At 38.2% G+C, this 15,621-nt stretch overlaps 1 protein-coding gene across 4 annotated transcripts in view; it reads right to left on the bottom strand.

Annotated features, from left to right (window-relative positions):
- The window catches only part of PTPRZ1 (protein tyrosine phosphatase receptor type Z1), a 129,138-nt gene that overhangs the window by 21,754 nt on the left and 91,763 nt on the right, over positions 1-15,621 (bottom strand). For 2 of the 4 annotated variants that reach the window (XM_065743492.1, XM_065743493.1), the window contains exons 12-14: positions 11,675-15,245; positions 7,794-7,938; positions 356-447 (exon numbers count right to left, since the gene is read on the bottom strand). In XM_065743492.1, the coding sequence (XP_065599564.1) occupies positions 356-447; positions 7,794-7,938; positions 11,675-15,245 (3,808 nt within the window). The remainder of the gene's footprint in view (positions 1-355; positions 448-7,793; positions 7,939-11,674; positions 15,246-15,621) is intronic. The other 2 variants (XM_065743495.1, XM_065743496.1) reach the window with 1 other exon arrangement.

The following is a 15,621-nucleotide window of genomic DNA, read 5'->3' as shown; positions in this document are numbered from 1 at the left end:
GACAAACTCAATTAATGGAAGAAATGTGCCAGAGTACGTTGCTGGTGTAATCCTCTGCTTTGTGGCAGTGAACTAGAGCTGCTAAGTGTAGCTCGAGTGTGTGTGACACAGGCTAGAAGGCACAGCATCTCCCTGAGACAGCTCCATGAGGTGAGGATATTTCTCTTCTGCGCTACCTACAGGAGAAAATACGAGCAATACTAACCTCTGCCTCTCTGGAGTACACCTCTGTTAATTAGTACAAGTATGTAATTATTTCTGCTTTACAGAAGTGAAGAATTCATATGGACACATGCAAGGCATCATCTTCCAGTAGTTAACATCAATCCACAGCAAAGTTGACAAAAAAAAATACCTGAGACTGGGAAGACTGGAGCTGGGGGAGTAGAAATCACTCGAGGTGATGTGTTATCTTCTAAATAAAAGTGTGCAGTCTGGAAACATTTCCTAGAGGAGAAGAAATATAAATAAATATTGCAAACACAAAACATTACTGGAAATCTGGAATTCTGGCATGACTCAGTCAAGACAAGAAAATCATGGCTTTGAAAACCAGTTCTCATGGAGTGTCAAACACAACTACTATGATAGAAATATTGCCCCAATATACTACAAATTATTCATACTGTTGAAGATAATTAACTCAGGATAACAAATAGTTCATGCATCTTTACCTATACCAGAGGCAGAAGATAGAGCAGACATCAGACATAGTGAAAGCTGAAAGAGGAACTCTCAGGAGATACTGTAGATGCTATGCAACAATTTCAAGTATAAAAAGAATGCCATTGTCTTCCTTGCTTATCCAAATCTGCACACATAATTCCCTTTCATATGATTATGCTAGAATGAAGATGGAGCAGCACATGAGATCAGCTCTGGTAATACATCAGTAGAGCCTATTGCAGACACGGAAATGCAGTCTGAGGCAACAGACTGGTAGCAGATAAAATGGAAGCTCTGGACTACTGTGATTGGTGCTAAACAATTTTTTTCATAATGTTATTGTCACAACACTGAGGGACACCTTAACCAAGGAGGACTTCCTGAAGTTGACAGAGGAAAGCGGGGGGATTTGTTACTCCAAGAGATGCTAGCTTTGTTGAAAAACACTCAAAGATGAATATAAATGGAATCAACCTTAGCTATGACCCCCCACTGTTATTTGTATCTGTGCTGCAATCCAGATGTGAAGATAATATGAAGAGCATCTGTTAAGAGTTCAAGCAATTCAAGGGACTAAATAACCAACGGCTGCTGTAAGTATTGCAAAGCCTCCTTAATTAAAAAATCTCCATATGATTAGAAATGCTAATAACAATCTTTACTCTGGGTCACTTAATCTATTTGAAATATTATTCAGGAATTATTAAATTTAAAAAGAAACATACGCATCAAGGAAGTACTAATCTCATTTTGCAGTTACAAGATTCTGCTTCTTGAAAGCTGTTGGCTCAAGGTATTGCATGAACTTTTGCTATTTTTGGTATTCACTTTAATTAATTCTGTATTGCTCCTGTAAATAAATGCCACTGCATTGATAAAACCCTTCATATAATTGTTAAAATCATAAAGAAGTTTTGAGGCTACTTTGAGAAACAGACAGTGAGTATGCGGATGTTATTCTTTTCAGATCCACTCATGTAGCTTATAAAGACTTCAGCAGACTTATTTCAGTTAAGTCTCTGGGAAACCTGCACATACTCATGGAATGTACTAGGAAGTTTCTGTCTTCATGTACAGTGCCAATTCTCTTAAAACACAAGAGAAAGTGGAGAGCTACATCAAAAACAAAGTTGTGGCATGCAACATAGTTCTCTTGACAGCCACGGCAAATTTGGAGTCCATCTAGAACCTTCTGAAGGCACATTTGTGATAATCTCAGAAGGGTTAACTTTCCATGACATGCCTAGGATAAGACTACCCATCCACTGCGTACTTAGCATTACTTAGAAATGTTAATTTTTGACGTACATCAAGAAAATGGTGCAGCTGAACTACAGGAGGAAGGGATATCATCAAAAGGACCTGGTCAAGCTTGAGAAGTGGGCTCACATGAACGTAACTTTCAACACTGTCAAATGCAGGGTGTTGCACTTGGGTCAGGGCAATCCCAGATGTATGTACAGACTAGGAAAATAACTCCTTGAGAGCAGTCCTGTGGAGAAGGACTTGGGGGTTCTGGTGGGGAAAAAAGCTGCACATAGCCAGCAGTATGTGCTTGCACCCCAGAAGGCCAATGGTATCCTGGGCTGTATCAGGAGAGGGGAGGCCAGCAGGGAGAAGGAGGGGATTGTCCCCCTATTCTCTGCACTCATGAGGCCTCTTTTGGAGTACTGTGTCCAAGCCTGGGGGCCTGAGCATGAGAAGAACGTGGGCCTGTTAGAATGGGTCCAGAGGAGGGCATGAAGATGATCGGAAGGCTGAACCACCTCTTATGAAGAAAGGCTGAGGGAGTTGGGCTTATTTAGCCTGGAGAGGAGAATGCTCTGGGAAGCCTCACTGTGGCCTTCCAGCACTTACTAAAGGGAGCTTATGAACAGGAGGAAGACTGACTTCTATGGGTAGATAGTGATGGGACAAGGGAGAATGGCTTTAAACTAAAAGAGAGAAGATTTCGGTCAGATGTTAGGAAGAAATTTCTTACTCAAGAGGATGGTGAGACCCTTGCACAGCTGCCCAGAGAATCAGTGGATGCCCCATCCCTGGAGGTGCTCAAGGCCAGGCTTGATGGCATCCTGGACATCCTGATCTAGTGTTTGGCAATCCTGCTCTTGGCAGAGGAGCTGGAGCTTGATGGTCTTTACAGTCCCTACTGACCCAAGCTGTTTTACGATTCTATGACACTCAAGACGTGCTTAGAACACTTCTCTAGTTTTTAAGGAGGCTCTAACATTTGCACACTATGCAGTTTGTGTCTGCTGAGGTGAGAAAGGCTCCCAGTGCTAATGTAACACTCAAGAGTTAGTCTCAGAACTGTGTGCAAAATGATGGAGAGGTAGATGAATATCAAAGTACTTCACTAAGCACTTTTGGAAAGTCTAGTCCTGTCTACTGTGCACTGAGAATGTTGATTTGCTGCATTTATTAAAAACCAATCAAATGTGTCAAGCAGCTCAACTTTAAAGGACAAGAACCAAAAAATGTGCTTCCCCTAATGCCTGTGGCTTATGAACAGTGATCATACAGAAAGCTTATAGAATAACACTGCCATTTCTTAGCCTGTGAAAAAGATTAAACTAAAAAGCATTTCATTAGTGTAATGGTTTTCATATAAAAAGCAGTGATTAGAATGTCTTCATAATATGCTGTACATTCACTATTCCTCACTAAGCCACTGTATCTTTAACAAGTTAATTGTGACTGAAAATAAATTATACCCTTAGCGCATTTGGGATATGAATTCATAGCGGTTGACTTAACCCGTAATAAGAGTCATAAATAGGCACTCCATCTGCTTTGGCATCAGCAGTGAAAGCCTTTGTGACTAAACCTAATGTTAATAACCATGTCTCGTTAATTATCACTTGTTGTTAATGAAGAAAGTGATGACTATTTCAAACTTCCAGACAAAGGTCCCATCACTCAATGTTAACCCGATTATTTAATTTACACCTTGCGTCAAAGCATTTAGATCTTCAACCTAAAACTGTAATTTGTAATTTAGACACTGCGCTTCTTTGAACACACACTTTTTATATGAGACAGTGAAAAAACACTGATTTAATTAGAGTGCCTCTATCTGCACAGGAACCAGTGAAGCAGCAGCTCTTTGATATAATGTAGGGGCTACCAGATCTGAGTGAACACGACAGTGTGAATCGCCTGGGAGACTACACCTCAGACTGCAGAGGGTCTCTTTAGGGTCTCCTGAGCTCACAGGGCATCTGCCATTGGTTATTCACAAATAATTGTTAGAATTAATTTTGAAATGGTTTTGATCATTTGAAGATCTGGTCAATCCAAAGGATATTGAAATAGACAATAGTGAATCCAGTGATTCCATTTTTAAATGATTCCAACTTGTCTATTAAATGCTTGTCAATCAATATTTTAATTGTCAAATTATATTAGTTCTTTTATTTATGGTTATGCAGTTGAACAGTTCTCTTTCACGGATGGATGAATGTAAACACTAAGTTAAAATCTGTTTTTAATTTTCTTCTTCATGTGCAAGTTTAATCGTCCTTACAGAGGATTCTCAGCTATTTTTCCATAAAATGAACATAGGATTTAAAATACTGGTTCAAATCACAGATAAGAAAATGAACATTCTCTGATAGTTACATTTCAGAGATATAAGGTGGTAGAGGAATGTTAAAATTTAAACAATTGCTCAGGGTTTTGCCTGTTACTAGGGTGGCACCGCTGCCATGCAACTTCTAGGAGCTGATATCCAGTATCTCTGTACCTGGAAATGTAACTGGAACTGCATTAGGAATATGCCATTCACATTACTAGAGCTAGTATCTTATTGAGTTTTGTATGTATATGTTCAAAAAACAATACTGAATGGTGTAACTCACACTGGCAACTATTACCATTTTGCCTTTCTTAGGTGAACCATTATAAAAACTGATTTGCACAAATTGTTTTACATTTCTTCCAGTAAATCATTTCATTGGTTCATGTGGATTGGCCAATTCAATGAACCGTTTCAGAAGATTACATACATGCATAAACAGCTTCCGGTATGTCAGCACAGAGAACCTTTCAATTTCAGTCACCTAAAGACATAAGGTTAATTCAAGAAAATGGGATTATGAAGCTATCCAGAAATGAGAAGAACAGAACATGGAGATTCAAATATCCCTGCTGCATAACAAGGACTCAAACAGATACCAAGAAGAATGGATAGATTCTACACTTGGATAGAAAATTATCTCTAAAGCTGTAAAAATAATCTGTCACAGAGGCAACGCCATTACAAAGGCAAAAGAATCTCCTTATTTATTCCACTGTAATCTTAATCATTCTGAAAAAATATGAAAGGAAAATTTCTTCGCATACAATTACAGATGTTTGATGAACAAGACTACAATAAAAAAAAAAACGGTGCATTTTCCTACTGGAAATTAGACAGACAGTATTACCATTAATAGATTTTATTCCAGTGAGAGAAATTAGTTTTTTATTGAAAAAAAAAAGATTGAAAATATTCCTAATGAGATAGTGAAGAGATTGAGGAATTTCCTCAAATGATGATTAACAGTTTCATGGAAAAAAAATCAAACAACCCTATACCAAAAACCAACAAAACCCAAACAACAGATGGTAGAGAATTATTTTTCTGATACAAGTCAATTGATTGAAGAACAAAAGAATTTTGCCTTTATCTTATTTTTAACCTTGAAAAGCTGGAATTTGAGGCCGTTGGTAGTTTTTGGTTTTGAAACAGTATGTTTTTAAAAAAGGTTACAGCTTTTGCATATTCAAATCAGGAGGTGGCACTTTTCTATCAAATACCCACTTTTCTATCAAATACCCTGTGCAATTTTTCTGATTACTCTTGCTGAAAGAATGTAGAATAACATCTTGCAAATCTCATCTTTTAATTAACTGTAATGAGTGAAAATAATTGGCTCACATGAAAGAAAAATAGGAAAATAAACATTATAGAAAATTATAAAAAGAAAATCTGTCAACTGATAACAATTATTTCAAAATAAGCTAAATTTAGGCAGGGAAATGCCCATAGCTTCACAAAAATAAAGTTAACATTATGGTTTTTTTACAGGGTTTAAAAAGAGGTGAGAGTCTTGGTGTCTTTGAAAGAGGCCTATAAAATCCTACCTACTATACACACAGCTTGTGATTCATTCCGATGAAACAAGAAATATGTTACTGTTGTTACTGTAAAGCCCAAGAAAATTTTCTCAAGGATTAACAAAAAAAGAGCTCCATATTTTATTTTGTAGTACACAAGAAATACAGAAAAGATTAAATTCAACTTCAAGAAGATATTACTCCTAACAGGATTTTTGTTTTATTTTGAAAGACCTATGCTTCAGAATTGTTCTTTCCCAGAGAAAAAATACAAAATGAACATGATGTTATTTGACAAAAACAAGCTTGTAACATGTGTAGGATTACTAAAACTGCACTACACAATCTGGGTCTTAAAATGTGTAGTGTTCTTTGGCAAATAAGAGATTTGAAAGACTATTTAGGCTCAAGGATGAAACTCTTTGGAAGATGAGTATGAATGTTCATGTTGTGTAACATGAAAGACAGGAAAAGGCTCTCAATATGAAAGTGGTTAGCTAGAAATCCTGTGACGGAGAATACAATTATCCAACTAGCTATGAATTGAGAAATGTGTGCAATTCTTCCAGCAATTAACCACTTCTTTGAAAAGTGGAAGAAGTCCTTCTGCACATTCATTGCTTTAAAGTGTTTTATCATGTCAAAGACTGGCTGACTTATAAGGATGCTTGCGGGAATGAAGGAACGCTGAGCTCAATTTCTTAAGTCTTGTCTATTGAGGGATGGGATGTATTCTAGCCATGGGCTGATACAAAACAGTGAGGAAGTGAGAAGCAAAGCCAGTGAGACAGACTCTGACACTGCAGCCTAAAGGTTACAGTGGTCAGGAGATGACACAGGCACCCTGTGATCTGGTTCCTGGTTCTTCGCCACTGTTACACATTTTAGGTTAAGCAGGACTGGATAGATGAAAGAAAAGGAAGGATCAGGTTCTAGAAGCCTACCAGGAGCAAGACCCTTCTCCTTGCTACCAGTTTATGCATTAGCACTTCACAAGTAATGATGGGATTAGGCCCTGGTAGGCTCACAGCTTAGGCCAACTTGCATCATTGTACACAACTCTTGACATGGTCTGGGGTTAGACCCAGAAACTGTTCCTGTCAGGGGATCTGAATGCACCCACCTTGTTTTATCCCCTGTGAGGGAAGAGCCTTTGGCTGTACAGAAGCGATCCGTGCCATGCCTTGGGACTTCAAAAGAGTCCCTGGACTACCTTCCTTCAGCGTAGTCTTTTGCCCTCAGTGGTTGTGTCTTCAGGACTCTCGTCTACCACCTCTCTTTAGCCTGACTTTTTTTCTTATTTTCTTATCAACTTATCAAGACACAGAAAACATGCCGTGAGGGAATCTGAACATGCATGCGCACACAAATCTCATCTGTTCATCACCTGCTGAATGGTTTCAAAGGCTGGGGAGCAAAAATTCTCATTCCGAGACAGGCAGAACCACAAAGCAGAATGATTTTTAGTCATTGAACATGAGAGCTACTCACAAAATGATCTTAAAATACTGACAGACTACTTCATTTCTATCTCACACTCCATGTCAGCTCCAGCACATTCCTACAGTCCTTTACGAACTGCTTATTTATATGGTCATGTTGATGATCCTGTCTTAAATTGATAACTACTTTTTTCTTTTGTAACAGTTGCATGATTGGGAACATAGGAAACAAACCCATTCCAGGCTATGTATTTTACTCCTTCCTCTCATTCTTCCCAGAATTCTGTCAATTCACTTAGCTTCTAGGCATTAATAAACAGAAATAATTTATAATAAATCCCTCAGTATGGAAATAAGGTATTTGTCACGTTTCAGCACTGCAAAAGATGAACCTTAGTTGAGCATTTTGGAAAGCAATCAGCCTACTGCTTTACACCACTGCAGCTCTGGGAGCAAAACAAAGGCACAGTGAGAGACAAGACGCGGTCTCTCTTCTATAAAGCAGCTCGATAATGTCAATCACATGTTTCAAATCAGTGTTCTTTAGAACTGGAAAAAAGATAAAACAACAAAGCAACAACTTACCTCCAGTATATGAGAATACCCACAAGAATCACTAGACAGATAAAAGTCAGGGCGGATACGACCACAAGTGGTATAACTGTCTTCTTCTCTGATTCCAGACTCTCAGCTAGACCGATACGAGACTCATGGCTACTATTACTTGCCTCTGCAGTCAGAGAAAATTGAAACAATCCATGTTTAAATACTGACAAACACACAGCATGAGTGAAGGTCTCTTATAATGAGCCTACCTAATACCACTTACCTCTCTCTTTCACTATGCACTGCAGAAAATGCATACATTTGCAAACCAGCTTACAGAAAATAAGCAGATAGAGGGTAAAGCAAAGTATTCAAGCTTTTGTGATTCAGCCTTCCAGCAGTGGAGACTTCTTTGTAAGAACAGCAGATTGTTGTTAAAGTACAGGAGAAGAAAGTTTTTTATTTTTGTATGTTTATTAGCTGAAAGTCAAATGATTTAAGGGATCTGAATTTATAATATTAGAATGTGTAAAAAACATTGATATTAAACTGCCACTCACATAATGCAAATCACTTCTCCTTGACCAATACTTGTGATTTTTTTTTTTTTTTTACAACAGAAAATATCAGTGTGGTTACGTTATTGCACCTAAGCCTTCTGTAGTTTAATATGCTGTTCATTTGGTAACTTGCCTAGTAGGAAATCTAGTTTCCCTTAAATTCAATTGTAGCACTCCTTCCTTTAACTATAATGGAACCAGAATTAAATTTCCTACCTCCACCTTTACTGGGAATCAAATTATTATTTAGATATTATCTAGATTTTACGTTACTGTCAGCCTTATAATACTGGATGATGAAAATATTTGGGCACAAGAATCTGTATGAATACGAAACATATATTTTAAAAGAAGCATACATAACAGTGGAAGAGATCAATCCTGCAGACTTTGGTCATGCCTCTGAAGGAAAACACTTGGAAACAAAGATTTTGATACTGATCCTTTTAAATCTATCCAGCTGATTGTGATCTGTGACCATTATATGAGTCAAAATACAGAAATAATCAGTTCCACACATTTTAGAATTAATCCCTAGATTTTCTAAGATAACGACATGTCTTCTGCTTTTGTTAATTGTCCTAATACAATGAACGTTCTGTATGGGACAGGATATTTCTGTCTGGAAATCAACTGCACTCCAACTGGGTTTCAAGACCAATGCTACGTGACAGTGTTTAGACAAAAGGGAGGAGGGAATGTAGCTGGATCTGAAAAAAATATTGATGAAAAAGCATATGACCTAAATACAATATAAAAAACAAGACACAAACACATAGCATAGGCTTCCAGGCATGTCTCTGCTTTCATTTTCTTCAGTTTTTGGACTTTCAGCTTTTTTGGGGGGGGCTTCAGCTTTTGGGCTTTTTTTAAAGATGTTTAGGTCCTGATCTTGCAGATATTTTCTTGGTTTTAGTTCAAAGTACTCAAACACCCAAATCACTCACTACCTTTTCAGTCCTGTACCTCCGTGTGCAAAGTGACTGCAGACAAAAGTTGCTTCTAAAAATTTGTCCCCAAACTTCTGGCAAGTAGACTAAAATCAATACTGATTCAACAGGAAACTACATATATGTATGAGAGATCAGAATGCAATCCTTCTGAGGTATTCACATTTGCTCCTGCTACTCTGGAGTAAATCACAGGGTAAGACCCAGAGTAATTTGTGTGATAACAGGGCTCCTTCAAACTGCATGACCAAGTCCTATTCTCCCACGTGGGAAGAAGAGCAGTAGATCCCTGTAACAGGAGGCTTCTTTACTTGGCCATCGCTCCAATGATGGTGGCTAAACAGGGAGTTTCACCAGCAGCAGATTTCCTACTCCCTAACAACTGATATGCTCAATTCATCTGCATTATTCTTTATAGTGATTTCTATCATGGCTTTTCAATGGAAGTTGAAAGGTTTAGGTAGCCATAGAGGTTTAAAGGAGAAAATCCTCATTGAGAACGGGCATAAATATCAACAACTACAATAAAGAGTGGGAAACGTTTGAAGGACAATTTTTTTCTGGAATAGTCAAAATAAGAAGACAATTTTTAATTTTTGATGAATTCACAGTAATGTATACATAACTTCTCAGTTAAGAGGTTTTGTGTTTGTTTGTTTCTTTTTTGTTGTTAGGTTTTTTTGTTTGTTTTTGCTTTTGTTGTATCTGAGTTAAGCAAAGATATTTTTGATTTACAGGAGACCATGTTAGACATGCTCACATTTAATTCCCAGATTTTAAAAGACAATATTTGGCATAATTTATTGGAAAAAATAATGTACATGAAGTGATACTGTATAATGCCTTTCAATAATATTTAGAAGAGAAACTTTAACTCGGTTGTATTACTTCTCCAGACATGTAAAATCTTTTTTTGAAGCGCTTTGCTGAAGTAACAGTTCAAGTTCATTGCTATCTAAAATGACACGTATCATGTCAACTGTAAATCTTTAATGGCAACGTTCATTTACATTAGTTGTATGAGGTTTTTTTTTTTTCTTATGATTTTTCAAGAAAGATGTTTTGCATTTTAAACCATGAGATAACCTCTTACCTACGGAGTTAATTCATGTTTTGTTTCAGTTTTAGAGTGCCTAATTTGTTAGGACTAATAACAATTCTGGCATGTTTTCTACTTTATTTCAAGACATTACATATATACATATATATAAAATTTGTCATCAATTTTTCACATTCTACCAGCTCCAATTATATAGTGACAGTTTGCCACCTTTTCATATTCAGTTACTCATAAGCAGTAAAACTGCATTTCATTTTGCCCTGTATTCATAGGATTCAGCCTAAAATTTCACATGCTTTCTAGAATCAATTCCAAACTGATTTAGTTGGATGATACTGCCCTCTATAGATGCTGTGAATACTTAAGTTCAATTTACCTTTTTACTTTTAAAAATGTAAATTTAGCTTGGGTTTTCTCTTCTTCTTTTCTTTTCCTAGACATAGTTATACTTTCTGTTTTACTTTGGGGTTTTCAAAATGCTAACATGAAGAAATTAAAATTTCTTGCCTGAATAGTTTAAGTTTCCACAACACATTTTTAAATATAAAGGCAATGTGTTATTTTTATCTGGTTCTTATCGATGTGAGGTGCAGTTGTGCCTTCTGACCTTATCTTTGGAATCACAGTTCACAAAATCTCTCATTGACTTAGAAAATATATATATATATATACACATACATACATATATATATATATATATATATATATATATAAACAAGCACAGGAGAACACAGCTCTGGTATACTGGAAATAAGCAAAACTAGCACAAAAAAAAAACTGCATCTTACTGAAATTTGAAGACGGCATAAACAATAAAAATGAGGATGAATGTTTTTTGCAAATTAAGATGAATCAGAATCAAACTGAAGCATCTTCTTCCTTGCTCAATACACCTTAGAAAATACAAAATAAAACATAAGGAGAAAATGTGCCGCCATAATTATAAAACAGAATCTCGGAGGTATATTTGCACTGGTATAGTCTCCTCTGGTATGTCTTTGTACAAATAAGTTGCATTTCTCTTATTCCTTTAGAACTGAAATTAAACCACTAGCATTGAAACAAATTCTGGTTTTAGACTGTGCACCACCCGACTTCATCTGATGGTACACATCGATCCAAAAGTAAAACACAAATCTTCCTACTGAAGAGCTTCAGGTGCAGTTTGAAGTAGACAGGAGCGGCATTCACAAGGCAATCTGTTCAGCATTTACCCCTGTTCCCCAGTGCCTCCTTGCTTACCCCCACTGGCCCTCTTCTCCTTCTGTTATTTTCAGATAAACCTCATATAGCACAAAAGAAACCCCTCATAGCTTTCCATGGTATGCATTAGACTTATCCGTAACTAACCTGCCTCAGAGATGTTGAATACTGATGAGTGATCGCTAGTTACAGATGAGACTGATGACTGTGGTGATCCAGGAGTTAATTCTGAGTTACCTGCTTCAACTGCCCCTTCAGTGTCTCTCTCATTAAGGTCAGGAAAACTGAAATCTGTTGACGTCTCATTATCATTAAGGCTATCTGAGGTACCTTGGCCAGAACCACTTTCTTCATCACTTGTAAAAACAGCCCAAGACTTAGACTCTGTTGTGTTTTGCAAAGGGACACTAGCAGTTTGAATATGGTTCTCCAAAAGTGTCAGGTCGTTGTGCTTCTCAGGCTCACTTGCTGTCAGAGATGGTACAGATGTATAGTTATGTCTGTCCTTGGCATCGTTTATCTGCCTGTCTGATGCAGCAGTCGAAATTCTCTCTTCTTCTTCAGGTTTCTCAGAATGTGAGCTTATGATTAGGTTACTCTGATCCTTGTTATTGTTTACCTCTGCATTTTGTTCCTCTACTACCATATCCTGATCTTCTCTACGGGAAGAGCATGAGATACAGTTACTTATGGGGAAGCCATCGTCATATTCATCGTAGTCATCCTCAACTACAGAAGGCCACAAATCGGTACTGGATACGACACTAGGAGACAACCCAGAGGATTCTCTAGAAGGAATGAGTAACCTACTCAAAGTTACAGGGCTCTCACTTTTGGGAGGAACAGCTGTAACAGAGATATGTGCACTTGGTAAAGGAAGAGTGTGATGAATGGACACGTCAGAATCAGAAACCACTGCGGGCATTTGAACAGGACCAAAACCAAATGGAGAACTTGAAGAGACACTGGCAGCCTCACTTCGTTCAAAAACATCTGCAGAGGTACGGCTGTCTGGAGGAGTAGCTACATGTGGTAATGCATCAGCTGTTAGGAAGGGAGTTGTTACTGCATCTGCTGCTTGGGGGGGAAAGGCATTTGTATTTTCTAAACTGGTCAGCTGGAACGAAACATCGCTACTGTACAATGAAGGCATAACCTGCTGAACATCTTCACTGTTAAACAAGCTGGATGAAACATACTCCTCACTTGCATAAGAAACAGATAAACCTTGAAGTGACGCTGTGGGCTTACTAAAAGTGTTTGACAACGTATCAGCAACGGAAGGCAGAGATGCAGAAGGCAGCATAGTTTCATTTGTAGCAGAACCTGGTGCCATTTGATGCAATATTTGGTCAAATGCAGAACTATCTTTCTGAACCCTGGAGCTTTCAGCCAATATTGGATCACTCGGCACAACCGTGGTTGTGTTAAGCAGAGTGCCATTGCCAGAAGACTGGAAGGAGGACTGCAGTAAAGCTTCATTATTTAATGTAGCTGAGGCCTCATAAAAGTACGGCTGAGTCGAGGACAATATTTTGCTATAAGCAGGGGCAGAGACAGCTTGTTCTGAGATTGCACTAAGCATAGGGCTAAGCAAAGTGTCATCAGAGGCTGGAGATGTAACATGCAAAGGCTGAACAGAAAGGTGATTTTCTGTAAATTTACTAATATCATAATCAAATACCTTAGTAGTGGGAAAAGCAAGAGAGACTGGAAGGATTCCCTTTGTGCTAGAAACAGGAAGTAGGCTTTCTTGCAGAGATGTGGTCTGCTTAATTACATCATGATTAGAAACAGATGTAGAAAGTTCAGGTATCACTTTACTTTCAGCACTGGAAGCCATTTCACTTAAAGAAGAAGAAATTTGCAGTTCTTTCTCATCTCCATATACAACATCACCTTTTTGAAGCATCTTATTAACATCACTAAAACCAGATGATTCATACGCAATTTCATCTACAGAATCAGAGGAAGAAGCATTACGTACGGTCAAAGTGTCTGTATCGGGCAAAAGGGACTCACTACCAGAGTATGCTTCAGACCAATCCATATCACTAGATAGAGAGCGCGTAGGCTGCAGCAAAGTATCAGCTTGTGATATTACAGAGGAAGGTTTATGCACCAGTACATTGTTATAGCTGCTAATTAAAGGATCCTGATGAAATACGTCAACAGAACCATGCACAAATTCTGCAGAGTCATAAGAAACAGTAAAGCTTTGGAGGGAGCCCACATTACTAGACAAAGCATAAGGATGTTCAGACATTGTAGATAGTACATGCACATTTAAATCACTGCTGGATGGTTCGACTTCAGAAAATATGTGAGTTCTATTAAGACCAAATATCAGTGTCTCTGAAGCAGCACGAGTGGTCTGATGTGACACCACATCAGCATATTGAGCAAGGCTTGGCTGTATTAATGTATCACCCTCTGCCAACGTCAAAGAAGCATGCAGGGACACCTTATCACTTGCAACAGCTGGAGTAGCGCTTTGTGGAAACATTTGAGAAACTGTGTACAGACGGTGAAACATTTTACTACTGGAGGAAGCAGAGGAAAATGTAAGCAAAGGTACATCATCATAGGAAGACAGGGTGGGTTCAAATGACACATCAACACTGGGAAATACAGGTGTGGCATGCAAGGTCACATCACTATCTGATGTAGCAGGGGTAGTGTCGAGCATCTGAGAGTCAAACAATAAAGGGGTGACTAGAGGAAACACTTCACTACTGTAGGAAGGTTGAAGAGGTATCTCACCATTATAGACTGGTTGAGTTGTCTGAGAGAGTACCTCACTGGCAGCAGAAGCAGAACCATATTCTCCAGAGCTTGAAGAGAGAGAGTGAGGTGATAATTCAGCAGAGGAGAAAGCAAAGGTAGAATAATGTGGCAATTCTAAATCCACATCTGACGTGTCCTGTGAAACCACTGGGCTGCTGGAATAGGGCACTGTAGCTGGCTTTAATCCCTCTACGTAAGCCTCAGTGTAACTGGTCTGAGACAACTGACTGCTATCCAGTGTACCAAGAGATTGAGTTGTCAGCTCTGTAGCATTGTGAAACCACGCATTTCCATCAGTGGAAGAAGTATGCTTTGGAGGCTCATCAGAGCTTGAGGGCACTGCACCTTCTGAAACATATTTAACAGAGCCTTGGTAAAGAACATCATGCATGCTTATATCTGGGCTTCCTGAAGGAAGGATGTCTTCTTGGGAGGTCTCCTCTGTAACCAGATGTGCTGAAGAAGTGGTGAGAACTGAACTCCAAAAGTCATCAGATTCCTGATCAGGTTTAAAAGGAGACAATAAGAAATCTTCACCACTATGGCCTGCAGTAGTTACCCTGGTTGGTTCAGTGCCTGAAGAAAGGTATATGTATTCTTCCTCTATGCTTTTGGTGGAGTCAATATGTTGAGGAGGAGTTTCAGTAATCTTTTGGGATTCCAAAAAATGATCTTCTTCAGAAATTTCACTGATAGGTGGAGATGTAGGATAATAAACTGCTTTGAAAACATCATCCTCACCGGGCAATTCTTCTTTCGTTAAGTACCTATTTATTCTAGCTTCATAAGGTTTTGTCCCCATGTTTTCTTGACTGTAGCTGGATGTAGTCACCTGGAAATCTTTCCTCTTAATTTGTTTTACTGCACCGTCAGTGCTAGGAATCACTGCAATTTCTTCATCCACCTCTGTTTCTTTTTCATCAGCTTCATCCTTTGAAAAAATATCACAGCCAAAGAAAATTAAAAGTGTTTATAGACACCATACACAAATGAAAGCCAAAACTGCCTTATATTTATCTGTCTTCAGAAAAACAAAAAGGACAAAACAACTGATAGCCTTTGAAAATACTGTTGGCAAAATATTTATATGCAAGGATGTTTTTCTTTTTAAGACATGGCTTGATGTGCTAGTAATAATGGTAATACTAGTTTCTACTGCATTTTAGGCTGAAATGATGACCCTCTCCTGCACTGAAGTGAGCAAGGCACTACAGACAGATGAATGCAAAGTCAACAGTCTTGGTGCCCAAAATGAAGTGTGACTGAACAAGTTACTAACAAGGATTCATGGTTAATAATAATATTTA

This window comes from Cyrtonyx montezumae, unplaced genomic scaffold (genome assembly GCF_038088225.1).
Source record: "Cyrtonyx montezumae isolate F1298 unplaced genomic scaffold, pur_monq_1.0 scaffold_3, whole genome shotgun sequence".
Lineage (NCBI taxonomy): Eukaryota > Metazoa > Chordata > Aves > Galliformes > Odontophoridae > Cyrtonyx > Cyrtonyx montezumae.
This window is presented reverse-complemented; position numbering and strand designations above follow the sequence as displayed.